This window comes from Amphibalanus amphitrite, unplaced genomic scaffold (genome assembly GCF_019059575.1).
Source record: "Amphibalanus amphitrite isolate SeventyFive unplaced genomic scaffold, NRLGWU_Aamphi_draft 001539F_arrow, whole genome shotgun sequence".
NCBI lineage: Eukaryota > Metazoa > Arthropoda > Thecostraca > Balanomorpha > Balanidae > Amphibalanus > Amphibalanus amphitrite.
The window spans coordinates 35,279-61,404 of NW_024883032.1; the positions used below are offsets into that span (position 1 = coordinate 35,279).

A 26,126-nucleotide genomic window follows, 5' to 3' on the forward strand; every position below is an offset into this window, starting at 1 on the left:
TTTTAACTTCTCCGGAAGTGAGACCTAGGATCAGAGGCAGGTTGATGGATTAGAATGGGAAACGTCTCATCCTCTGGCTTCTAACCTCGATTGGTGCTGGAAGTCTTCTTGTTTTGTTGTTACAGAAGGCCGATCTCTTTCCATTCCAAAGTATGCGATTTCATATCGCCCCTTTGGCATTTGCTCGGTTGAGTGACCGCGCTGACCTCTGCCGGTCACGTGGTCGGTGTCCGTGTGGCGGAACGTGAGTCACGTGACGGTGACGTGGCAGACGGCCGTCTGTTTCACCGCTCCGACCGCCGAGAGACGGGAGCGGCGGCGGCGGCGGCAGCGAGCGCGACATTTACATGGAAATGGAATGGCGCTCCGGTGGCGATCGGTGGAGCCTAACGGAGTCACCGCGGCGGCGAGACGCGCTGGAAAACGCAGCAGGAGCGCCAGAGAACGGCGCTGGAGCGTCCCTTTCGCCGCAAAGGCGCGGCACGGCTCGAGTGGAGGTGCTGAGGGATACAGAACACTGAACAGTGAAACGTCAGTCGCTCACTCAGCAGGCTAAAATGGGCACGATCGTCTGTTCTCAGTTGGTCCTAGGAGCTCGAGAGGCTCTTTCGTCTATGGGGACGTGCCTGATCACGGTAGAACATAACTCGTGTCAGGCGTGTTATAATGGGCAGCACTCCCATCAGCTCATTCAAATACCTTTTTATGTCCAGAACGAAAGGGAATGTTTAGGCACGCGTCGGCTGTACAGATGAACCATTAACCCTCGCCGGCACAGGCCATTTTGAGTCCTTCGACGGCACAAGGGGGGGGGGGGGTGGTACGACCCCCCTCGCGTTTGGCCCCTGATGGAGCTAGAGCTTCGCGGAAAAACGAGCGTGTTGCCCGTCACAATAGGAAGCCAATGATACCCAATTTTAAGGTCCTAGGTCATCGGTTGACCTTCCAGGTCAGGTCAATGACCCAAAAATCGGGAATATCGGGACCTGTTAGAAAGTCGTAAAGCGTGGCTGCTAAGGGGTTTTCCGGGGTGCTGATCACGAATATCGTGTTAGTTTTGATCACAGATGATTTCGCTAAGCGTTTAGACTAGGTCGGGTCAGGTCAGGTCAGGTCAGGTCAACCGGTAGGGGTCGTGGCGGGTATTCGTAGTACCTGTCATCCGCCTCTGACAGCTTCGTAACATGTTACGAAGGCACCAAAACTACTTCGTAAGTGTTCAAATGCTTGCTAAATAATTCGAATTCAGCTCCAAAAACTAGCCTAGAAACATGTAAAACTCGAAAAAGTGAACCGAGGTCACCAAAGGTCAATGACCTTACCTGACCTTCGGGTGACCTTAACACCCACCCTAATGCATGGGAGCAACATCAAATCACATGTTTCAACGTTTGAAACCACGAAAAGCTTGCAAACGCGCGGCTAATGCGAGCCGACATACGCCGAATCGCGATTTCGGCCAAACATGGTCACGGAAAAGAGGTCACGGGTCAAAGGTCATTGGGGTCAGGGTCATGAAATTTTCAGGGTAGGTGTAAAATTGATCAATGCGAGGGTGCTGAAAGCTTCGTCGCGATCAGCCGCTTTTTACGCGAGTTATTCGCGAAAAACCTTAGGGGGGGGGGTGGCATCAACCCCCCTGTGCCGGTGAGGGTTAAAGCATTAGCTCCATCACTACCTACTATCTGGCACCTCAACCTATATTAAACATGTAGTTTAAGATATTCAATACATAACAAAAACTGCATGCATAACATAATTAGGAAAACATAATAAAGCAAGATAACATGACTTCTTCCGCTATTGATGATGCCTATTACATACCTATAACAATAGCTTGCTATTAGTGTAATAGGTAATAGGAAAAAAAAAACAAAAGTCAGCTATGTCACAAGAGACCTACCTATTGGACAGCATTGACCACGAACCGGCACATCATTTCTAATATCTCTACGCAGTGTTTTCGGAATTGTGCCCTTTTGAAGGGTCGTGTCAGTTTCTAGGCATCTTTCAACCCATTTTTGACACTATAGGCATAAGCGTAACTTTATATCTCTTTGTGGGTGCTCAAGCACCCCCAATCCTGAGCTCAGCACCCCCTGCCTTCTCAAAGCACCCCCAGCCTCCTCAAAACATTCCCAGCTGACTCAAGGCCCTCAATAATCAGAATGTCCATCTCCTAGTACTGTAATGAGCCCAGTGAATCATGCAAATACTATGCTTACTCAATTCAGTGACTAAGAGAATATACATTGAATAAATCACCACAAATTAAGATACATGACATTTGTGTTAACATTACATCTGATATTATCAGGGGCCCGGGAACCATTTTCAAGTTGGGGGGGAGCCTAAAATACCTGACATGATGCATATGAAACAGTGGCATAGCTAGGGGTCTAAGGGGACACGTACCCCCTCCCCCCCCCATCGAGTTCAAAGGGACCCTCGGGTCCGAGAGGCCCTGCGGCGCCATTTGACCGCTGAGGGTTAACGATGGCCATATTTCTACTCAGAAGGGCCCGCTCGTTAGAGCACCTCATGGGCCCTAAATAGCCACACTAAGGTCTCCATAAGGGCCCCACGCCGACTTCTGAGGGCCTCTTGCGGCTTTTAAGGACACCTCGGTGGTCTTCAAAGGCCTGTTAAGCCTGAAACAGACTCTTCCCGCAGTCAGGAAATCGCATGCGAGAGCCTATTCAAATACATGGAAGCACGCTCGCATCAATCGCACGCACCTCCCGCGAGCGATTGATGCGAGAGGAATTACAATGTATTTGAAGAGGCTCTCGCATGCGATTTCCTGAACGCGGAAAGAGTCTGCTTCAGCCTTTACTGGCCTCTGAGAGGTCTTACCGGCCTTTGAGGGGACAGTTCTAGGGGCATTTCCTACCTGTGATGGTCCCACACTTATTTTTCTAAGGGCCCCATAACGGCAACTGTTGGGCCCTCGTCGGTGCCTATGAGGGCCCACACTGGTGTCTGAGGGTTTCACACCCCCAAATCTGAGTGCCTCACCAGTGCCTAGTAAAGCCCTATTTCGGCGGCTCTGAGGACTCACCCAACACCTGTGCATCTAAAGGCCACCCACTGATGACTTGAGGGCCCCACCGGCGTCTGACAGTACCATGCCGGTCTCTTAGGACCCCGCAGGACTTCTTCTGCCGGCCTAAGCCCTAAGGACCCCTTGCCGGTCACTGAGACCCCCTGCCGGCTTGTAGAGAGTTCGCGTCAGCAGCTCTAAAGGCCCCACACCCGTCTGTAACGGCTCTACACCAGCGTCTATGAGGGCCCGGAGCAACGCCTGTAAGGACCCTCATCGGCGCCTCTGAGAGAATCACACTAGCACCTCTGATCGTCCACACCGGCACCTGCATGGCGGCCCCACACCGGTGCCTCCCTTACCGGCGGCTCTGAGGGCCTTACGCCGGTGATTCTGAGGGTGCCACCGATAACTGAAAGCACCACACAAGCCCTTAGTGTAGCTGAGCTTTAATCCCATACCGGCCCTCCGAGGGCGCCACGTCAGTGCACTCATTGCCCCACATCCCTCCCTCACACCCGGAGCGGGTAAACTGTGTTATACCTATAGCAACGATTTTACCACCGTTGTACATTATGTATTTCTCAAAGTTGACTCAAAATGGTCCAGTACCAAATCTGGCCTGCCAAACTTATGGCCAAGGTCAGGCCCAAACACGTTTTGGGCAATCAGTCTCAGTCCATGACTCCATTCTTCGGCAACTATACGGTGCAAGGCCGATACTGTAGAAACTTGCAATTTGTACCCTTGACCTGACCTTGACATTGACCTCAAACTTTAAATTAAGTACATGTTTTTAGTTATTCGTGATGAGATCTTTCGATTGGCGTTTGAATTTTCCAAATCGGACCATTAGTTCGGGAGATAACAGGGGGGTAAAATTTATCCCCCCAGCCCCGCGCGTTCGGCTGGAGACCCCAGCCCCGCGCGAGTTAATGCATTGGGTGAGCCAAAATTGTTTTACAGTGGCGCTATTAAAACATGCTCTCGAACCGATTAAACATCATTTCTTGCATGATGCCTGATGGCTACAGTAAAAAAGAACAGCTAAAAAAACTACAAAAACTATGGCATGCCTTTCTGAAAGCTATTGAGCACCCCCAATGATTTTTGGAAAACTACACCCATGACTATAGGTAATTATGCGAGGAACACACAATGCACAACACGTTCCAATTTTCATGTTACATAAGGTCGTGCGCATCTTCTCACGACTTATCACGAAAAATGTCGTGTTCCTTGACGTACCCAACACGGAAGTACTGGGCTGTTTCCGCCACGTTTTATCTTTCGTTCGGCTGGCTAATCGCTTGGCTAATTAGAAAAGCCTTGCAAGCGGGAGGTGGCCTCACAGAAGCGGCGAGTTTTTAGACATTTGCGGCGATAACAAGCCACGAACGTCTACAAGCACCCAAAAGCACCTAGCAGTCTTGCTAGCAGTGTGCGTGCTTTGAACAAATTGAAAACGCCTATGATAAATGAGCATTGAGCATGATGCAACTCATCCAGCGTCAGTGAGCTTATGTGGGTTCAACTTGGCGTTGTTTTTTACGATGTGATAAGTAATTAATTTCTTATCTACTTATTTGTAGGTTCTGACGTCAATTGACAATGGCGTTTATTCGAATCGCAATTAACTAGGAATGTCCGCTGGCTCCTTAGATAGTGGAACAAAGTGACGGTAAGCAGCCTCCAAACAATTAAGCAAAGTCGTACGCGCCTTGTACAATACCTTCACTGAATCCATCACACTTACCCCAAACCGCAAAATACGTGTGACACACCAGAACGCCACCAAAACAAGCCACCTACGCTGTCTGTGACCCGATTTCCCCGGCCGACGGCCTTCGGCGCCACCAGACCGAACCGCGCCGATGGCCGACGGCACTGGTCGCGCTCTGCTGACCCCGTCCTCGTCGTTCCAGGGGCCCACGCAGACAGTCGTCCGCGACCCGGCCATGGACTTCAATCCGTTCGGCAACGGTCACCACGGCACCAACGGCTCCGGCGCTGCCGACGGTGCCAATGGCTCCAGCGACTCGCACACCTTCGGCGTGGAGGCCTTCGGCGCGAAGCTCGGCTTCGGCTCGGGCCAGGCCAGCGCCGATCCCGACTCGCCGCTGAACCCGCAGGCCCCCGAGTTCACCCCGGGCCAGCTGAAGGCGTCCTTCGGCGGCGGTGACTCGGCCCACCTCGACCCGAGCGCGGCCGAGTTCGTGCCCTCGGGCGGCGCCGTGTTCGAGACAGAGGTGCCCGAGCAGTCGACTGGTGGCGGCCTGTTTAGCCAGCTCAGCGACGGACTGAACTCGGCCGCCGCTGGCCTGTCCTCGGCGGCCGGGTCAGCAGTCGACTCGTTCAACCAGTTCACCTCTGACGCCGGAGAGGGAGCGCAGACGGCGCTCGACTCGACCACCGAGCTGGCGCCGAGTGCTGCCGACAGAACGGCAGACGGTGTGGAGACGGCCTACGACAGCGCCGCCCAGCAGCTTCAGGGCGCGGCGGACCACGCAGCACAGGGAGTCGAGGCCGCCTTCGGCAAGACGGCCGAGGTAACCCAGGATGCCTACGACAAGACAGGTGAATTTGCTGAAGATGCTTATCAAAAGACGAGTGACTTTGCCGAGGACGCATATAAGAAGACGAGTGACTTTACCGAAGACGCATTCAATAAGACTGGTGAACTGGCCGATGATGCATACCACAAAACGAGTGAATCGACCGAAGACGCCTTCCACAAGACAAGTGACTTTGCTGAGCACGCTTTCGACAGCACCGCAGCTGTCACTAGCGACGCTCTCGGGAAAGTGTCTGAAACTGCGGACAACGCATTCGACGCGACTGCTGAGTTCGCTCGGGGCGCATACGACAGCGCCAAGACGGGCGCTGAGACTGCGTTTGACAGCACCACAGAGGCGGCTGAGACAGCGCTCGGTGCAGCGTCAGAGGGCACCAGCGCGGCCTACGAGCAGACCGCCGAGCTGGCTCAGAACGCGGCCAGCGGACTGGAGGAAGAATATGACCGAGCAGCACAGGGACTGAGCTCTACCCTGGAGAAAACGGCCGACGCTGCTGATACGGGCTACAACCGAGCTGCGGAGTATGGCGAGGAGGCCTTCGACACCATGGCACGAGGCGCCGATTCTGCGCTGGAACACGCCTCTCAGTTCGCACAGGAGGCGTTTGACGCACCGGCGCGGTCGGTGGGCGCTCCGTTTGACATCGGTATGACGGCCGAGGAGCTTGATGCCGCCTACGGCAAGACCGAGGACGTGGTGGAGAAGGTGGAGAAGGACGTCGAAGGCGCCCTCGAGACGACGGCCGAGAAGGCCCAGGAGACCGCCGACGAGGCCGAAGCAGCGACTAGCGGCGTGCTGGGCTCTCTCGCCGAGACTGCGACGTCTGCGTACAACACGGCCGCCGAGAAGGCATCGTCTGCGTTCGACACGGTTGCCGACACCACTGGCTCGGCGCTGGACGCTGCCGGCCAGGCTGCCACGTCGGCCTTCGACACGGCCGCCGAGACGGCGACCTCAGCCTACTCTACCGCCGCCGAGAGCGCCGGGTCCGCGTTCGAGGCGGTCAGCTCGGGATTCGGCTCTGCCTTCGACACAGCCTCGTCCACTCTCGGATCGGCGGTCGAGTTCGGCACCGACTCCGCCCAGACTGCCGTCGACAAGTCGGCTTCCTTCGCCGATGAGGCTGCCGACGCTGCAGCTGACGCGACAGAGACCGTGGAACGGAAGGTCGAATCTGCCGCCGCGTCAGCGACTGAAGCGTTTGACGTGGGTGCCGGCAAGGTGAGCGAGTATGCCGATGAAGCTGCCGAAGAGGTGCAGCAGCACGTGGACGAAGAGCCACTGGCCGAGCGTGCCGGCTCTTCGTTTGAGCCTGTCCAGGAGCGGCTCGGCAGTGCGCTGGAGGCGGCCGGCGACTTCGTCAGCTCGTCGTATGACGCTGCCGCCGCCGAGCTCGGATCGGCGACCGAAGTAGTCACCGGAGGCGTGCAGTCTGCCGTTGAGTCCGCCTTCGACACCGCGACTGCCGCCTACTCTGCCGTGGCTGATGGGTTTGGATCGGTGGCCACCTCAGCCGAGACAGAGCTGGAGAAGGCTGATGACACCGTCACCAGCCAGGTGGAGACTGCTGTCGACAAGACCGCCGCAGCGCTTGACTCGGCCGCGGGACAGATGGACGACACGCTGGACGCTACACTGGACGCCACAGTGGACGCTGACGCGACCTTGGAGTCGAGTGCGGTACTGGCCGGCGCTAACATCGATTCCGCAGTCGGTGGCGTCACGGCGGCGCTCGATACGGCTGCCAGTGAGTCAGCGGCGGCGATGGAGTCGGCAGCCGACCACGGACGCTCTGTGTTTGACACGGCCGCGGGCGACGCCGAGGACGCCTACCACAGTGTGACAAAGGAGGCTGCGGAAACGCTCGAGTCCGCTGCCGTCGCGGGCGAAACCCTGCTTGACTCAGCCGCAAGCAAGATGGAGACCTGCTACGACGAGGCGGCCGGCGCCGCGGAGGACGCTGCCGAGGCGACGGAGCGGACGCTCGACTCGGCCGCCGCTGAGGCGGAGACGGTGACCACCGAGGCGGCTTCGACACTGGAGGCGGCCTACGACCAGGCGGCCGACGCCGGCGAACAGGTGTCGGGAAGCATCCAGTCTGGAGTGGATGCCGCCGTCGAGAACACCTCTTCCCTGCTGTCGGCTGGAGTCGACTACCTCTCAGGCGGACTGCAGTCGGCTTACGATACCTCCGCTGAGGCCGTTCAGTCTGCCTACGACACCTCTGCCGAGACTACTAAATCTGCTTACGATACGTCAGCTGAGTTCGCTCAGTCAGCCTACGATACATCTGCTGAGACTGCCAAGTCTGCTTACGATGCCTCCGCTGAGGCTATCCAGTCTGGCTTCGACACCTCTGCCGAGACTGCTAAATCTGCTTACGATACGTCAGCTGAGTTCGCTCAGTCGGCCTACGATACATCTGCTGAGACTGCCAAGTCGGCTTACGATGCCTCCGCTGAGGCTATCCAGTCTGGCTTCGACACCTCTGCCGAGACCGCCAAATCTGCTTACGATACATCAGCCGAGTTTGCCCAGTCGGCCTACGATACATCTGCTGAGACTGCCAAGTCGGCTTACGATGCCTCCGCTGAGGCTGTCCAGTCTGGCTTCGATACCTCTGCCGAGACTGCTAAATCTGCTTACGACACTTCAGCCGAGTTCGCCCAGTCAGCCTTCGATAAATCAGCCGAGGCCGCCCACTCGGCGTACGATACCGTGTCTGGTGGTGCGGAGACTGCCCAGCAGGAGACGCAGGCGCTCGTTGACGACCTGTCCGACCCGCTACAGGCGGTGCGTGATAACGGCGAACAGTTCAGCAAGGTGATCACCGACTCTGTAGAGTCTGTGTCGGGTAGCGTGCCGGACACAGAGGACGTGGACGTCGACCGAGAGCTGGAGGTCAAGGGAGAGTCTGTGATGGAGCAGCTGAAGGACGGTCTGCAGTCGGCGGCCGACTCTGCCGCCGAGACGGCCACGTCCGCGGCCGACTTCTTGTCCCAGGGTATCAGCTCTGCGTACGAGACGGCAGCATCCGTCCTTCCTCTGTCCCAGGACACACAGGAGGACGAACAGCCCGAGCAGAAGTCTGACAAGAAGGCCGAGTCCGATGACGACGAGGCAGAGAAGGAGGCAGAGAAGGTGATCGAACAAGACACCGAGGAGCTGTCGCACGACATCCAGCGCGCTGCTGACGATATCGAGAAGTTCGTCGAGCACGCCGCCGAGACGCTGCAGGACGACTCTGAGGAGGCACGCGAGGCCGTCCGACGGATGGAGGAGGAGGATGTCTCCTCCGTCACCCCGCTGTCACCCGCCGAAGAGCTCAGCTCTGTTGCCGATGATGTCACCGATGAACTGAAGGAGACTGCTGCCGAGGCGGGCGAGCGGTTCGAACAAGAGGTGGCTGTGGATGTACACAGCTCACCGGCGGCAGAGGAGCCGCCTGCCCAGCTTGGAGACTTGGTTCGGGAGAAGGTGGCGGCGGCAGTGGACGCTGCTGAAGAGGCTGCTGAAAAGGCTGCTGAAGCTGTTTCTCCGGCAGTGGAGAAGGCTGGTGAGCTGCTGGGGACGGCAGGAAGCCCGGCTGAAGGTGACGTGACTGAGGAGTTCGAGACGATCGAGCAGAGCGAGGTGGAGGCAGTGCGCCGCGAGATGGCTCAGGAGGAGGAAGAGGAGCCTCAGATGGACCCGATTGAGTCCAACGAGCTGCTGCAGGCCTCCTTCCACGAGGACATGCAGACGTTCTCGCACCACAGCGCGGACATCCTCAGCCCCGAGCAGGAGCATTTCGATGCCATGGAGAGGGCGCTGGAGCAGGGAGACGAGGAGGTTGTCCCGGGAGGCTTTGTCTACCACACGCCCGTGCGCAAGCCCACTGAGCCACTGCTGCCAGAGATGTCTGAGCCGGCTGTCCCGGCCTCCGAGCCGGAACCTCAGCCGACTCCGGAGCCCGCCGCTGAGCCTGAGAAGGAGCCTGTCGTCGAGCCGGAGCCGGTGGTTGAGTCGGCGCCTGAGCCAGTCGCTGAACCTGAGCCGACACCAGAGCCGACCCCAGAGCCCGAGCCAGCCCGTGAGGCCTCCCCAGTGCCGGAGCCCGAGGCTCCTGTCGAGGCGGCCGCAGTCGCTGCCGACCAGGAGTCGGCTCCCCCTGCTCCCAAGGAGCCGGAGCCGGAGCCCGCTGCGGAGGACTCGTCTTTGTTGGCCGCCGCCGGTACTGCTATTGCCGCCGCCGGAGCCGCAGCCGTCGCCGCTGTCACCGGGGCTGCAAAGAAGGCCACCAAGCCAGACGCCAAGGCTGACAAGAAGGCGCCGACCGTCAAGAAGACCGGCAAAGAGCCACTGAAGAAAACTGTTGCTGGTAAGACCGACACCGGCAAGCCAACCGCCAAGCCTTCGACGACCACCACCGGAAGGCCGACCGCGGCGAAGACGACCACCAAGCCGGCCACGAAGACGACCACCTCTCGTCCCACCACGGCTCCGTCGAGCCGTCCGGCCACCGCAGCCACTACCGCCGCCAAGACGACCGCCGCGGCCCGCCCGCGCCCGGCCACAGCCACCACCAAGCCATCCACCACCGCGTCTGCCAGGACCTCCCTGGGGGCGGCCAAGACGTCCACCACGCCCACTGCGCATAAGACTACAGCGTCCACCACCAGCTCTGCCCGGCCGGCCTCGGCCAAGACGGCGGCTCGTACGCCCCTCAGTCACCGAACCACATCGCCGACTAAGAGCGCCTCTGCCACCGCGCCGACTACTGGCACCACCAAGACGCCGACCAAGCCCAAGCCGACAACTACCAGCGCCCGCACCACACCGACCACGGCTCGCACCACCACCTCAGCGCGCACCACCCTTCTCAAGAAGACGCCCACCTCGCCGACCAAGAGCGCCGACGGCAAGACGGCTGACGCCAAGCCGGCGACCAAGCCGACCCGTCCGAGCACGCTGAGCACCCGGCCGGTCGCCAGTCGCACCTCGACCACCAAGTCGAGCTCCACCACCGGCAGCAGCACCAGCCGCACCGGCACCACTGCCGCGGGCCGCACCGGCACCACGGCCACCAGCCGAACGGGAACCAGCACCACTCGGCCCACGAACGGCACCAAGACGGCTAAGGAGGCGGTCAACAGCAAGATCTCTGCTACGCTGAGCCACCGTCCGACGGCCGCCAGCAGCACCAAGACAGGAGGAGTCGGGTTCGGCACCAGAGTTCCCAGAGGTGAGATATCGGGAGAGGGGGGCTCCGTTCGTACCGCCGGCCGTTTGACCAGAGAGGTAGTGTCAGGACGGGTGATGACTGATGGGGCTATTGCTTGGTCTTGGGAATGGAATAGGCGTTTCACGAGGCTTTAATCTATATTATGATTTTTTTTCTAAAAGAAAAGATTTTCAGTCCATGCATTATATTCATTCATTCATTCATTCATTCACTCATTCATTCATTCATTCATTCATTCACTCATTCATTCATTCATTCATTCAATACATTAATTCATACAGTAAATTTTCATTAAAAACGTCACACATAATTGACACGAGCTGTATCGATATTGATATCAAAACGCCTTTATTCAATGCCTATTCAATAATGCGCCTAATGTGCTTTTAAAACAATCAATGGTCACGTTGACAACTCTCAAACTCTTCTCACCTCTAAGAGATGAGAGGTGATGAGAGGTAGCTATAGCTCTCATCACATTTAACATTTAACGTTCTGAGATAGCTGACATACGCCACAGGCCCAATAAGAAATCAAAGGACGTAGGTATGGTCTTTAAGTACCCACATGAAGACAAGTGAATGCTGGTACCCTCCCGACATACGATGCATTGTGAATGAACAAAACTTGTATGAATTGTGTGGACCGGAAGCCATGCTACAACATTCTAACTTCTAGCTTTGTCGTCTTCTGTCGGTAGCCCAGCTGAGCAGCCGTTACACTGGGAGGTCCTCTAGTGGGGAGTCGCATATGAAGAAGAATTGGCCTCCTCGCAAATGTTCACCACTAACTCTGCCCCCGTGTGCCCTCAGACGCGGTGAAAAAGGCTGCTCCTGGCACCACTGCCACTAAGACGTCCCCGCGGGCCCCGATCAGCGGCAGCCGAACCAAGCCGGCTTCCAAGACCACGCCGGGCAAGGCGGCGCCCATCAAGAAGGGGGCATCCCCGATCGTGGCCGAGACAGCAGCGCCGGTCGACAATGGCGGCGGACTGGAGAAGTTCACCTCCGAGGATGTGGTGATAGAGGTGGCTGACAAGCTGGCCGGCGAGACCAACGGCCACCACACCGAGCTGGCCAGCTTAGGAAACGGAAACGGCATCGATCACCACGCGGAGGAGCTGTCGTAAATCCCCGAAACGACACGGAGCATGTGATAGACTGGTGGCGGACGCGAGCGATGATCGCGTGACGGGAGTGTTCCGAGTGGTAGAGGTCGCCACGAGCGGCGACAGTAGCGTGCAGAGGTCGCCACGAGCGGCAGCGGCACCGGGCGAGGCCTGGCGAGCCGGGTGGCGCCCTCTGGGTGCCACCGGCCGCCCTGCATTGTGATATAAGCACGCAACGAACTGAGGGACACGAGGCTTGAAGCGCTTACTTTTAGTTTATTTTGGTAATTTATTGTGCGGCGAGCCCCATTCGGGGCAGCCGAAGAGCGTCTGAGTGTGTCACCTATATGGATGGGTGAGCGAGTGAGCAAACCGGCGCCAGAGCCACGAATCCGCCGGCGGATTGACGCCTGTCATATAGCGAGCGATGGGGCGTGCCTGCCCTGTATGCGCGGAGCTTATCGTTCCTGCATTCTTTACGAATGGCGCCGCGGAGCGCCTCTCAGATTAGACTGTATTTTTAGATTGTTGTCGAGTCTCGGTTCGGGGCGGGGGAGGGATGTGAGGGAGGGGCGCTGCCGGTGGCCCGAGCAGGGTTGTCGGCACGTCCACCTTTCGGTCAGGTCAGGTCAGGTCAGTGTGCGGCTTCTGGCCGCTCGCTGCCCTTCCGTTCCGAGCTGCTTGGCCTGTTTTATCCTGCGGCCGGTCGTGTTTGTGTTTCTGTCTGTCCGTCCGACCTGCCGATCGGCGGGCGCGGACCCGCCGTCACACGGGGAGGGCTGCTCTGCATATACTTACTCTGACCGGCGCCGCACGTCGGCCAGCCCGCGCCAGACATTCTCTGTGTGTTTTATTATGATTATTATTGCAAGGCACAATAAATCTTCCTAGTTTTCTTCATTTTGTATTAGTTCGAGTCGAAGAATCAATCAGCTGTATGGATGTGCTTACATATAGTACCTTCAAATAAAACTGAGTATAATATTGAGAACACCTACCGAGCTTTGTCGATCGTGGGACAGACATATGTCGAGACCGACAATCCCCTCTCTGGGACCGGGCTCTTGGGTCAGCATCTAACGACATTCTATAGCGTTACGTGATACAAGACATAATTGATAACGATGACGAGGCAGGCATGTACTCATAGTAAACATCGCGGAAGTCACTATACTTTTTTCGCTTTTTTCATTGCAATTTGCATAGGCCAGTAGGTATATCCAATTACCGCTCGCCACCGATCGCTCACAACATCAACAAAACTCACAACTCACGTGCTCTCAGCAGTCTGTTAGAGAAAGTCGCTCGGCGCCCGAACTGCGACTGTCGCAGTCTGTTCGATGCCCCCGGGATGTCATGCGCGGGGCCGGCCCTGTGCTTCCAGCTCAGCAGTGACGGCGGTTGGTTTCATGGCACAGAATTGCGGTGTCACGCCAAGGCGCGCTAGTCGTGAACTCACGAGGAGCCGATCGCACCGTCAGCGTGTGTGGAGTGGCGGATCGTCAGGTGCCGGGTGTCAATGCCCCAAGAAGATCGGCCGATCTCTCTCTCTCTCTCTCTCTCTCTCTCTCTCTCTCTCTCTCTCTCTCTCTCTCTCTCTCTCTCTCTCTCTCTCTCTCTCTCTCTCTCTCTCTCTCTCTCTCTCTCTCTCTCTCCGTCTCTCCGTCTCTCCGTCTCTCCGTCTCTCCGTCTCTCTGTCTCTCTGTCTCTCTGTCTCTCCGTCTCTCCGCCTCTCCGTCTCTCCGCCTCTCCGTCTCTCCGTCTCTCAGTCTCTCAGTCTCTCCGTCTCTCCGTCTCTCAGTCTCTCAGTCTCTCCGTCTCTCAGTCTCTCCGTCTTTCGTCACTCTGTCTCTGTATGTGTCTCATGTGTCTCTGTATCTGAATCTGTCTCTGTCGTTTGTCTCTGTCTGTCTGTCTCCGTATGTCTCTGTCTCTTTTCTTGTCATTGTCCCTTCCTACTTTTCTCCTTACCTCTCAGGGTTGAAATCCAGCCGAGCGTGAATAGAGGGTGGTGCGAATGGCGAGTGTCATGCATAGGAAAATAGTTTGACACGGATGTCAGCAAAAATAGTGTGGACGGATGGAAGTCTGAGACGGTAAGGCGTTGGTGAGGCGTGACAAGTCCGAAGGAGGACTGAAAACTGAGACATCAGTGAGAACGGCTCTGGCATGTGAATGCAGTGTATTTTTTTATGAATGAAGTGCGATATAATCTTACGTGTTTCCAACGTATAAAAAACAAGCACTTAAACCCTCGCCGGCCGAGGGGGAGGGGGGATGCCGCCCTCATACGTTTTTACACGATAGCTCGGAAGACGCTGGTGATAAAGAGCTGAAATTTCGCACGCCAGACTTTTGATTCAAACCCAATCTTGTGGCACCAATCGCATTTGCAGGTCAACTCAGGTCACTGACCTATGGCGTCATAAGTGAGCCTCTGCACTGTCCTAAGCTAAGAGGTTGCAATTTCGTAACGCCCTCAGTGCCAGAGAAGTTTTCGAGTGGGTGAAACTTACAGTGCGTAGTATCCATCATAGGCCCCTTACTTGTATGCCTCGGATTTTTTTCTAAGGGTCACCTGAGGTCAGGTCGGTCATGTGATTATACGTCAATGGGCAAATAAATGGAATCTGTTTTTTTTTTGCCCCGGGATTGGCATACAACTAGCTAAAACACATGGAATCGTAATCTCATGCACTCCTTGCACGGCCCCATGTTTAACTTCTACATTGTTGACCTTGCGTGACGTCATTAATGACGTCACTAAAGTCATAGCAGTTTTTCGTCAATAGCTCCCGATCATATTGAGCTAGCCTACCAGGAAAGCCACCAATTGACTGAAAAAGGCCTACCGAATTGAATGATTAGCGATACGACCTCCTTCGGCCATCTTTATGACCTGAGTGGGCCTGAGCTGACTTTGTCCCCGAGGTGACCTTTACCTGTCCTTACCGAAACAAAAAGTATATCATTCGACGCGCCTCAGCACGAAGATCACGATGCTGCCCAAATCCCGGCTCTGTGACCAATTTTAGCAATGCTATTAAACAAAAACCTAACGCGTACGACGTACCTTAGGGCGCTTGAACTGGCCAGTGACTGCTTAGGTTACCGGTTGACCTGAGACCTTAACCCTCGCACGACCAGGCCATTTCTCATAACACGAACGACCAGGGGGGGGGGGGTTGTTACGACCCCCCCCCTGGCGTTTCGAAACGGAAGGTCGTAGAGCCTAGCGGAAAAAAACCAACGGATTGCTCTCAACGAGATCTCGCGATTGGTGGTATATTTTTTGGTCCTAGGTCAACATTTGACCTACTTATGACCGGTCAAAGGTCAAATTTTCCGAAAAAATCAAACTTTTTCAACTTTGCGCAACGATTGCGGCAAAACGGTGAGAGATATTAACTTCAAACCTTCAACAACGTATTCCCCACTCAATTCTGCATCATATATGGTGTTTTTGTTGTATTTACCCTATAAAAGTAAGAGGCCTATTGCTGATGAGTGATATGGTGTCACATCACCCTCCGGTGTTTGTCCCGATTCGTCGGCTGTTGACCACTGCTCCGCTATAAATACTGTAGGTAACGACTCAGAAAAGATATGTGGATATCCACTGCAATGTGGATAGCATCAGCAGAAAACCTCGGGACTCGGTACACACTTCGTGAAAATCCGGCCGGAGGCTGTACCTCTTATGACGTCATAACTCCGTGACCTGACCTGACCCGGTCAATTTTCTTGCACCACACGATAGCCAATGCTTGCCCCAACATGCATAGGAAGTTTCATCATGATCCATCAAACAATGTGGGTATCACCGGCAGAAAACCTAGGGATTCGGCGCACACGTTTGGTAACTGTCGGCCGGAGGCTGTACCTCTTATGACGTCATAACTCCGTGACCTGACATGACCCGATCAATTTTTTTTCGGCAAAAGATGCGCAAAGGTTGCCCCAGAGGGTATTGAAAATTTCAGCCCGCTACGACAAGCCGTTTAGCGTGCACTTCGAAAAAACCTCAGGGGGGGGGGGTTGATACAACCCCCCCTAGGCGTTCTAGGGTTAAAATCGAGTACCTGCCGCTGCGTCTCGTAACGACACACACTCATTTTTCCGCGAGGCTTTAGCTCAATTAGGGCGAAACGATGAGGGGGGGCGTACCCTCCCCCTCGGACGGAGCGTAGCAGAAAACCATAGCTTCGGCGAGGGTTAACTTTGTCACACTTCTTCGATCTTACTTTCGCCACCATAACACATTCATATACCGAATGGTGTTAATTTTATGCACTACTAAATTTGCACTGCTCCATTGTTTTGAGAAAGATCGAGATTCCGACTGACGGAGCGTCACGGAAAGTCGACTTTGCACGCTGCTGTGCACACTCTCATGTTTAATCGCTGGAACACGCTGTGTCGCCTGCAGTCAGGAAGACATTACGAACATTTCATAACGTGTATTCCCACAGAACATCGAGAAATGATATCAGCTCAACGTGAGAGTGTGATATGTTACGCGATGGCGGGCGTTGGCAAACTGCCGTGGAGCCGTTTGAACCGAGTCATAACGAGAGTAGTGATGACGAATGGATGGTTGGTTCATCAACGAATGATTCTTTCTAGGATGTCCCAACAAGAAATCCAGATGGTATTTTCATTGGGCAATAAAACCACACAATAAAAGCAAAGCTGATTTGCAGTTAAACGCTGGAGGGAAGGAGGCATCACAACAGTAGTCAGTAGAGCTGCTAACACAGCTGCTAGCAATGTAAGCAAGTAGTTACCTAAAGCCAGTTAAAGAACGAAAGCCAAACGTGCTTATCATTGCTAAAAAACACGGTTTCTCAAGATGTCACGATTTTTTCATAACATTTCCTTTTATTTCTCGGAAGCCGGACACGTTCTTCTAACGATATAGGTATTCGTGTTTATTTCCAGGTCCTCCCCTTCCTGTTCATTTTACTAAAGATCGATATGCCACACAGCAAGAGTCTAAAAAAGAGCATTTTAAATACGTGAATGTGACTTTGATGCATGTAAATACTTGCAGAGAATTGATTATGTCATCCAGAAATATTCGCATTTGTTACACTTCGTGGTGTTATATGCGCCACTGCAGTCTCCTTTTCGGGCTAGTTTAGGTGCTAGTCTTTTGTACATTCGTGCAGTCTCCCTGCGTAGAAACATGACAGCCGCGCCGGCCGAACGCCTGGAGTGGTATGCTGTTCCGCACTACATGAGTTGGATACCGCGGCTGTTGAATGGCTGCCCACTGACCACTGACCACTGACCAGTGCTGGTCGGCTGACTAATGGTTGAATGGATGGTTGCAGAGGAGGATCGCTGGTCATGTGAGAGGGAGTCAGCCGACCTGTATTGAGTAAGATTCGCGTCGAGTTGATGTTTGGACTTCTGCTTCACACTATCCTACCTTTCTAATTGTGTTACCAGTGGTCAAGACTTCTAATGGGAAGTTGTGTCCGACGCTGATGAAAACACGGTCCATGATTGGCATAATTCACTATCACAACACAGCTTAACTTCTTCAAAGCCGGGCTGATGGTGATGGTCTCGCATAATGCGGTTTACGAGTATTTTTGGCTATTTCAGGGGAGTGCGATATTCACTGAAACTTTGTATGCTGGCTGGCCGTGTCCTGGCGTGCAACTATGTCAAGAAAATGTTCTTACCCCCTCTCACCCTGTCGCTGTCAATATTTCTCTGCCTACCTATATCTCTGTTTCTGTATTCACCTGTCTATTTTAATCTCCTCCCCCCTCTCTCTCTCTCTCTTTTCTCCCCATCTCCACCTTCCCTTCCGGCATCTTCAGCATCATCGGAGAGAAACGAGTGCTGACCCGGTCACTAGAAAGCTGATCGCCGCTACCATTATTCGGTGTCGGGTCAACAGCCGCACATAGTTAGTCCAACAAAGGCCAGCCATGCCTGTCAGGGTATCGTCAGCATACGTGAAAACGACCAAGGCGTGTGTTGTCACCGGAGCAGAAAATCATTCCTTCACTGTACCGTAAAAGATGGAGAGATGAGCATCATGCTTATCGATGAAGCACAAAGCTTTGAGCCGATGTGTAAAAAAGTTGAAAAGTTTAGTTAGAATTGAAATTGGAATAGAATGTTGGCTTGCGAGAGTAAACAAAAATGTCTGTAAGAGTCCAAATGCATCTTCACCCTCGCCAGCATTTTGCATCCTTCGACCGCACAAGGGCGACACAACCCGCTGTCGCGTGTGACCCCTTCCCGAGCTAGAACTTTGCGAAATAGATGAGTGCATTGTTCTACGCAAGAGTAAGCTAATAGTAACCAATTTTAAGGCCTCAGGTCGATAGGTGATGTCACAGGTCGGATCAGGACTGTGGAGTCAGAGTAGGAGTCGGAGTCGACAGTTCTGTCCGGAGTCGGAATTGACTTTGTAATGCTCAAAGTCATGCTCGACACCTGGTCCTCGGAAAATATTACACAGGACTGGTTTTGTCGAAGATAAGACCATACTGCCGTTTTGAACGAACAATTTTAGAATGAAAATCAAAAGATGCACCAGAGCCTGTTTTCAGTTCATTAGGGCTAACTTGAGAGGTATTTTGCAAATTAACATCTTGGGACGCGCCAGGAATTGTTTCAGGCAAGCTAAAAGCATCTTCGATATAAACTTTACCATTACAACGCTGGCTTAAAGAGAGATGTCCGGACTCAGAGTTGCAGTCGGAGTCGGAGTAGAAGTTACCAACAATCCATCGAAACCGCAGCCCTGGGTCAGATGAATGATAAAAGTGGGTTTTTATTGTTGGCGAGCAGCTTTGTGATACATGAGAAGTGGCCCCTTTATATCATTCATCAGCCGATTGTTTTGCATTCAATAAACATAAGTCTACCACCCCGAATACCACTGTATCTCCACCATATCTGCCAAACAATGGACATGCGCCGATGATCAGAGCTCGGCCGGGAGGGCGCCCACAGCTCCGGAGAAACCGCTCACTATAAAGGCTCGGTGGGCGCCGGCGGCGGGCCAGTCGGTCGCGCATCACCATGGCGTCTGCACGCGCTGCCTGCCTCGTGCTCCTGGCCCTGGCCGACGCCGCCTCAGCCGGTAAGGTTTCATCATCCTAGCCACCTTGCCTTGGTTTTGTAGTTCGTGTTTACAGCAGCTTTTTTTAGACCAAGCGTTTTTGTTTCAACCATGATTTTGTTCCAACTCATTATTCTAAGTGTCTGTAGCCTGATGTTTATGTTTAACACCAGTATAGCGCCTTTTGGGGCGACTAACGGAGCGAGCGAGAGGGTGAGCCTTGCACGTGCGAAATTTCGAGGGGGTACCTCCAGCTGACTTGTGCACGGCACCCTACTAACCGGTCTCTAGCGATGTGCCAAATTTGAGCACAATCGGCCCAGCCGTTTTCGAGATCTGGAAGCGGCACCCTGCACGTGCGCACGTGCAAAATGGGTCCCAACTGACTTTTGCACGGCACCCTACTAACCGGTCCCTAACCATGTACCAAATTTGAGCGCCATCGGTCCAGCCGTTCTCGAGATCTGGAAACGACCCCTGCACGTGCGCACGTGCAGCAGCACCCCAACTCTGGCACATGGATATGCAGTGCCTAGTGGGTGCCTACCTACATGCCAACTTTCAGCGCAATCGGCCAAGTAGTTACCGAGATATTGCAACAATTACAAAAGTGACACCTCTTCGTTTTGCACGTGGCACGTGCATAAGGGGTCACCCACATGCATCGGGAATAGTCCAATACTTGGTAGAAGGAATGAAGCTACCCCACAAAAATTACCGCATGTAAATCGGTCAAGTGGTTGCTGAGATATAAGCCTCGCAAAAGCGTGACCACGGCCGGCCGGCCGGCCGGCCGGCCGCTCATACTCAGAAATTTCCGTTATTCTACGTAAGACTCCGCTCGCTTCGCTCGCTCCGTAATCAGGGCTTGACGTAAACAAATACAATAGATAAAATATAAGATTTTGACATTTATTTTTATAACTTGTACCATAATATTTTCGCGTATCTTTCGAAAGCAATTCAGCATTTCTTCGATACTTCCCTCCCACAGAGAGCGACCAGTCACCTGACGTGACGAGCCGTAAAGTAACATATCTGTTATCCCTTCCCCAGGTTCGATGCTGAGGAGGAGACAGCTGGACACGTCTGGAGCCCTGCTGCAGGCCTTTGTGTGGGTATTTACTCCTCTAAAAATGTTTCGTGTTCCTGACAAACAACGTTTGGTGATCTATCTATTGATAAGGGCTTATGAGGATTTTATCCATCTATAGACAGTGGGCTGTCTATAAATGTGTAAGTGTATATTGGTCGCAAAATTTGACAACTAATGTAAGATAATTGCTGTTTTCAAGGGCGGCACGCAGAGAACGTTCTCATATAGAAAAAAATATATCTAAGGCTTTCAGGTTTGTTGTGTCGACGCAAAGCAAAAAAAGCGCAAAAAAACTATTAAAAAACTGGAAGAGGTGTGAAATGATAAGGTCTTTGTCATCTTGTATGCCCTATGTGACCTGTTGTGACCTCTGTGACCCGATGTAACTCGCCGTCTTATTCAGCCCCCAGGAGCCACCGGCGCTGGCTGACCCTGCCGGCGCCGAGAACCGCCAATCGGAGGGCGGCTTCAGCCCGCAGATCCCCAACTTCCAGGCCGGCAGCTCACTCCCGCGTGAGTAGAAAACTAACAAAACACTCACAGCAGTCTCGTGAATCTTATGAAAACGTTTGCGAGTTTTAGTGATTTGTTGAATTGATAATATCATACTGGCACTGTGTTGAGTCGAATACCTATTAGGACGGCATCCTAGAAAAAAATGCATCGACATACAGCCGACGCAGTTTTCTTTCAGCGATTATGCACAAACATTCCGGATACGATGTCGGCAACCGTTTCTTACGGCAACCGCTCTGGAAGCACGGTGACTGAAATGAATGTTGCACAGTCACCATGAGTTTGGTGTTACGAACGGTAGATGTTGTTACCAACAGTGGATAATTAGCGAAGAATAGCTCGCATGAGATAATTGCGTTATGTGGCCATTACGAGAGGCAGCTGTGTTGTAACCATTGCGCAGGAGAGCACCCATCATGCAAGACGATGCACGGAGGCATGCACGCGTGACGCAGATGCCGTCACCCACACTCTAGAAAGCATAAAATCACGGCTTCCAGCGTGAAATTATCACGAAAAACTGCCGCGTCGTTGGTCTTTATCATGCCACCTTGCCTACCGAGCCCGCACGAGCACCTGCCGTTGCTCTGACGTCACGCCTGAAGCCGGGACACCTTTGCAGGTGAAGAGCCGACCACCCACGGGCGGCGGCGGAGACGTCAGATCGCGCAGAAGCTGCAGGACATGCTGAACGCGCCGTACAGCGGCCGGCTGCCCACCGACCTGCAGCCGCTGATGCATCAGAGCCTGGAGCGACGGCGGCACGTCCAGCAATTCAACGCCATCCGGCGCAGTGGCGGGCAGCAGGAGGACCTGCGCAGCCGACCCGCCTTCCAGCCGGGCCCGCAGCCCAGCCCGCAGATCGACCGGTTGGCGCTGCCGAGCCTCTTCCCCGAGAGAGACGAGTCGGAGGAGCGGCGTCCCGAACAGGGATTCGGACAGCAGTTCGGCGGCCAGCAGGACTTTCGGTCTCAGCAGGACTTTAGACCTCAGGACGAGTTCCGGCCCCAGCAGGACTTTAGACCTCAGGACGACTTCCGGCCTCAGCAGGACTTCAGAAATCAGGACGAGTTCCGGCCCCAGCAGGAGTTCCGACCCCAGGACGACTTCCGACCTCACGATGAGTTCCGGCCTCACCAGGAGTTCCGTGACCAACAGGACTTCCACCAGCAGGACTTCCGTCCGGAGGACGACTTCCGCCGGGATCAAGGCTTCAGGCCGGAGCAGGACTTCGACCCAAGCCACGAGTTCAACTTTAGCCCGGAGCACGACATCCGTCGTCGGCCGCGCCCGGCTCGCAGGCCACAGAACTCAGGCTTTGTGCCGGACAACGGCGGTCTGTCCAGCCGCCTCTTCAGCCAGATTCGGAGGACGTTCTTTGGAGGCCAGGCGCAGAACCGCCGGAAGAGAAGTGTTGAACAGACCAGCGACGTCTCGAGACTGACACCTCGGCAGTTGTTTGACGAAAGGCCAGCAGACAACGGGCCAGGTGCGTTGACAAACAATGCAGCCCCGACAGTTTTGGCTCCGGTTCTTGCGCTGTAGCGATATGCGATGGACATGGTGCTGCGGAAATGCAGTTCAAAGTGGGACGGGCCACAAAGCGCATTAGTTGAGACAAAACCATAACAACGGACAAACTAGGGAAGTTAAATAAAAGTCAAACCCTGACAGGACAGGTGCGGATAAAGAACGCAGAATTGAATGGAATTCTAATTTACGTGACAAATAACACCAAATAGGTCGGCATATCACACTGCAGAAGGTCTGAAAGTGTATCTATTTTTAAACTACGCTTCCCCTGTCTCCATGAACTAACGGTGGCCTTTTCCTCTTCCGCAGCCGCCGACGAGAACAGCGCAGGTTTCTTCCAGATGCCGCCGGGCTTCCCCAACATGGCGTCCCTGAGCGGATTCGCCGACCAGTTCCAGGACTCGCCCAACGCTGGTGAGTGCGCACACCATGCAAATGTATGAAATCCGCAAAAAGGAATTACATTTGACAATCAAACAATTTTTGGTGTTCAAAGAAATACAATACAACCCTTCCGTGGGATCAATGACCACCGCAGATGCAGCAATGATCACTGAAAGCTGATTATCTACTCAATCGTTGAGAGATCGATAACTACTTTGTGCGAGCTCTATCCGGCGTTCCACGGCTGATCCATGTCTTTTGTTTGTGACTGGCGAGGCGGTCGACATCGTCGTTTGACCCCTCGAACCCATGTTTGTCGCCAGTGAACAACATCGACGTGCCGGGCATCCAGTTCCCGGCCTCGCCGTTCCAGTCGCGCTTCGACGACGAGCCGCAGCCTGTGTTCCAGGACACGCCAGTGAGTCTCCCGCCGCCTCACACTCCTCCTATGTAGTCACTCAGTCACACTAGCTCACTCACCCACTCATTCACAAGCGCTCATTCACTCACTCCAAATTCACAAATTCACTCATACAATTACTCTTCTGCTCTGGGACGTTCACTCACTCGCTCGCTCGCTCGCTCGCTCACTCACTCACCGGCACTCCGAAACGCTCACTCGAACACCGCACACATCCTAAAATAGATGCCGCGTCGCGCCTCGATGAACTCCCAGTCAATCAGTGGGCGGTTGACCCCGGTATCGAGATGAAACAGACTTTCACGAGCGGCCGAGGAGGATGTGTTGGTCGCGCCCGGCCGCCTTCTCCAGGCGTTAGGGAGAGAAACGTGGTACACTGGCCGATACACTGTCAGCGACCGCACCACGGCGGCGAAAGTGGCTCCACTCGAATGGTGATGATAATGAACGAAACCTGTGATCATCTATTCAGCTGAGTTCATTTAAAAACGGCATTCAAAACAATGAGCCCAAGTCGCTAGGTGAGGGATTCAATACCATTAGTACAGTATATCTGAGTCAGCGATAACTCAGACCGTTCCTTACATTTCGTAGGCGACTGTGATCGTATGATATATCATGCCAAAGAGCACTTTTCCAGCTCAGTATACTTGTTTTTCGTTCCAGGCCGGCAGCAACTAAACTCGAGTTCTAAATGTGCCCGCGCGGACTCTAGCACATAGGTAAGTCGATTTTATGCATCACTTTTCAATTTTCATTTTTCATAATTGTATGTTTCATAAATGTATAATGTATTGCATGACAGTTAACTAGGATATGAAATTTCTTATATCTGACGATTAAAACATGAATAATAATTACCGACCATTAATTATAATAACTGGCAGGAAATGACGGGACACCAGTGTTATGTAATTGTATAACTAGTTACATCGAAGTTTTCCTCGGTGTCGGGATACACGCTACCCAGTAGCTCTCTCAAGCCGTCGCCGGCGGCGGCTGTCCACCGGCGCCGCTAAAAGTGAGAGTATCACCCGGGAGGGAGGTAATGGGCCGGAGAAACGGCCGCATCGGACGGTCACGTGAGCGGACGGAGGGGTGACTCACAGTTCACACACCATGCCATTGAATGAAAACGGATGGCGGACGCAGACAAAAAGTGTAGTGGCGTTAGTCAAGAGCGTAACTGCAGGGGCAGTCAATAAGTTAGGTATAGGTATTTCGGCCAGAGAATCAGAATGATCTGACCCGTCGTTTCTCTGTCTGTTTCAGGTGCCAGAGCCGGCGCTGCGCCCCTCCCCCACACTACTCCAGTGACCGAGCGCCCCTTTCAGCTGACCCGGCGGCGGCGCCGCTCGGCGCCGTTCCCTCGCGGCGGCGGCTGGCGGGACGCCCGCCGCCACTCCCACCACGGCCCGACGTACCCGGCGTACCCGGTGCACGAGCGGCACGACCCCGGCCCCGGCCCGAGCGGCGGGCGCTACCAGCTGCCGCTCAGCCCTGTGCCGTACCGCGCGCCGTTCGACGAGGCTCGTCACCCGGTGCTGCCGCCGCCGCCGCCGCGGCACCCGGCGCGGGCCCCCTCTCCCACCTCGCCCCGGCCCGGCTTCCTGGAGGGATTCCGGGAGCCCTTCCCGGCCCAGGAGCGCTCCAGCCTGCTCGGCTCCGGTAATTACATCATCCTCCGTGGCGGATCGTTCGTCGACGACTACAGCTACCTCGACAACCACCTGTCGGCGCGGCCGTACCCCGACCGGCGGCCGGACATCATCGACAACTTCAGGGACTTTGCCGAGTTCGCGCACGGCTCCGAGCCGGCCTACAGCCTGGCGGTGCCCGAGAGACGTATGAGCACGTCAGAGACGAGTACGGACGTTGTCAGAGCATCTGCTGAGAACAGCACGGAGGCCGATACTGCCGAGATCCAGAGCACAGCGGACGGAGTGGAGATAGAGGAAGAGAGTGAGGTTGAACTGAGCGGGGAAGGTGAGAATCGACCTCGCCAGGCGGCCAACATTCAGGAGATCTTGTCTGATATCTCCAACGACGTTCAGGCCGACCGACTGCCCGATCACGGCACCAGCCATGTCAAGAAACGCGTGTTGAAAGACAAGCGTCTGAGGCTACGCCGTCAGCGCCAGAAAGAGGCGAGTCTGGAGAGCCGGCTGTCAACCGAGCCGGAACCCGAGGATCCAATGGTGGCAACCTTCTGAGCTCCGGCCGCCCGGCCCATCTGACCCCGCTCAAGCATCGTCATGATCATAGCGTCCGGGCGCCGCGGCCGCGCCGCCGTCACCTCCATTCATCAGCGAGTTTCTCCTGTAACTCTTTGTCTCCCTCGGCCTGGCCCATCAGATCGACCGTCCCTGTTCAGGGGCTGTCGGAGAAAGTCCAGTCCAGCGCCGGCCGCCGCCGCCGCTGCCGCCCGACTTTCACTCTCAGACGGGGAAAAGTGACGCCGGTCGGGCCATCCGGGCACGAGTCACGCTCGGTCGCGCACCGGTCTGTACAAAAAGCGGCCCGTGTCGACGATCCGGTACTGGCGCCGAGAGAGCGGCACCGGCCTCCGGTAAACGTCGGCCGAGTTACGAGGGGGACGTATTTCAGGGACTGGAGGACATGGGAGTAGTGTGGGGGACGCCGGCACAGGGCAGAGGAGACCTCCCCAGGGAGGGAGGTCCGGGGTGCGTCTTGTCCAGCGGCACCAGAGGTCCTTTACCACCACTCCATGTCTTTCATTGTTGTTACGTATTGGTGTAAGCTGAGCGGAAATGTTACGTAGCGTGGCGGAATAATTACAGTATTGTCAGCAGGTTTCTCTTCGAATTAGTTACTGTTATGCCAAGTAGTACATGCCCGCTAGTGATCTGCTGGTACTCAGCCTTGTACAACGAATCGTATTTTTGGTTGATTGTGATGCAAGTTGTCAATGATTGAGAGCGTTTGGATGGTATTCTTGCTATCAAAATACATCTTGAAAACGCACCACAGGTTTTGGACAAGACACACAGAACAAACAACTCTCGAGATAAATGAGTTGCAAAATGAGAAACAATGGATCACGGTTGAAAAGGAACGAATAATGTTGCGAATATAGAGAATGTCGATTGAAATAGTGGTTATCGGCCATTAACA

The 26,126-nt window shown here is 54.5% G+C and overlaps 2 protein-coding genes across 2 annotated transcripts in view; both read left to right on the forward strand.

The window, feature by feature from the left end:
* Window positions 1-12,851, forward strand: part of LOC122373705 (mucin-5AC-like) — a 44,340-nt gene extending 31,489 nt beyond the window's left edge. Inside the window, exons 3-4 of the mRNA XM_043352020.1 lie at window positions 4,969-10,843; window positions 11,656-12,851. Of these exons, the coding sequence (XP_043207955.1) occupies window positions 5,002-10,843; window positions 11,656-11,972 (6,159 nt within the window). The 5' untranslated portion in view covers window positions 4,969-5,001 and the 3' untranslated portion in view covers window positions 11,973-12,851. The remainder of the gene's footprint in view (window positions 1-4,968; window positions 10,844-11,655) is intronic.
* Window positions 12,852-18,460: 5,609 nt separating this feature from the next.
* On the forward strand, window positions 18,461-25,976 carry LOC122373704. The gene is made up of 7 exons (XM_043352018.1): window positions 18,461-19,062; window positions 20,098-20,155; window positions 20,541-20,650; window positions 22,496-22,600; window positions 22,894-22,988; window positions 23,658-23,713; window positions 24,264-25,976. Exons 1-6 carry the CDS (start codon window positions 19,002-19,004, stop codon window positions 23,670-23,672), a joined length of 444 nt encoding a protein of 147 aa, XP_043207953.1. The 5' UTR covers window positions 18,461-19,001; the 3' UTR covers window positions 23,673-23,713; window positions 24,264-25,976.
* The last annotated feature ends 150 nt before the right edge of the window (window positions 25,977-26,126 follow it).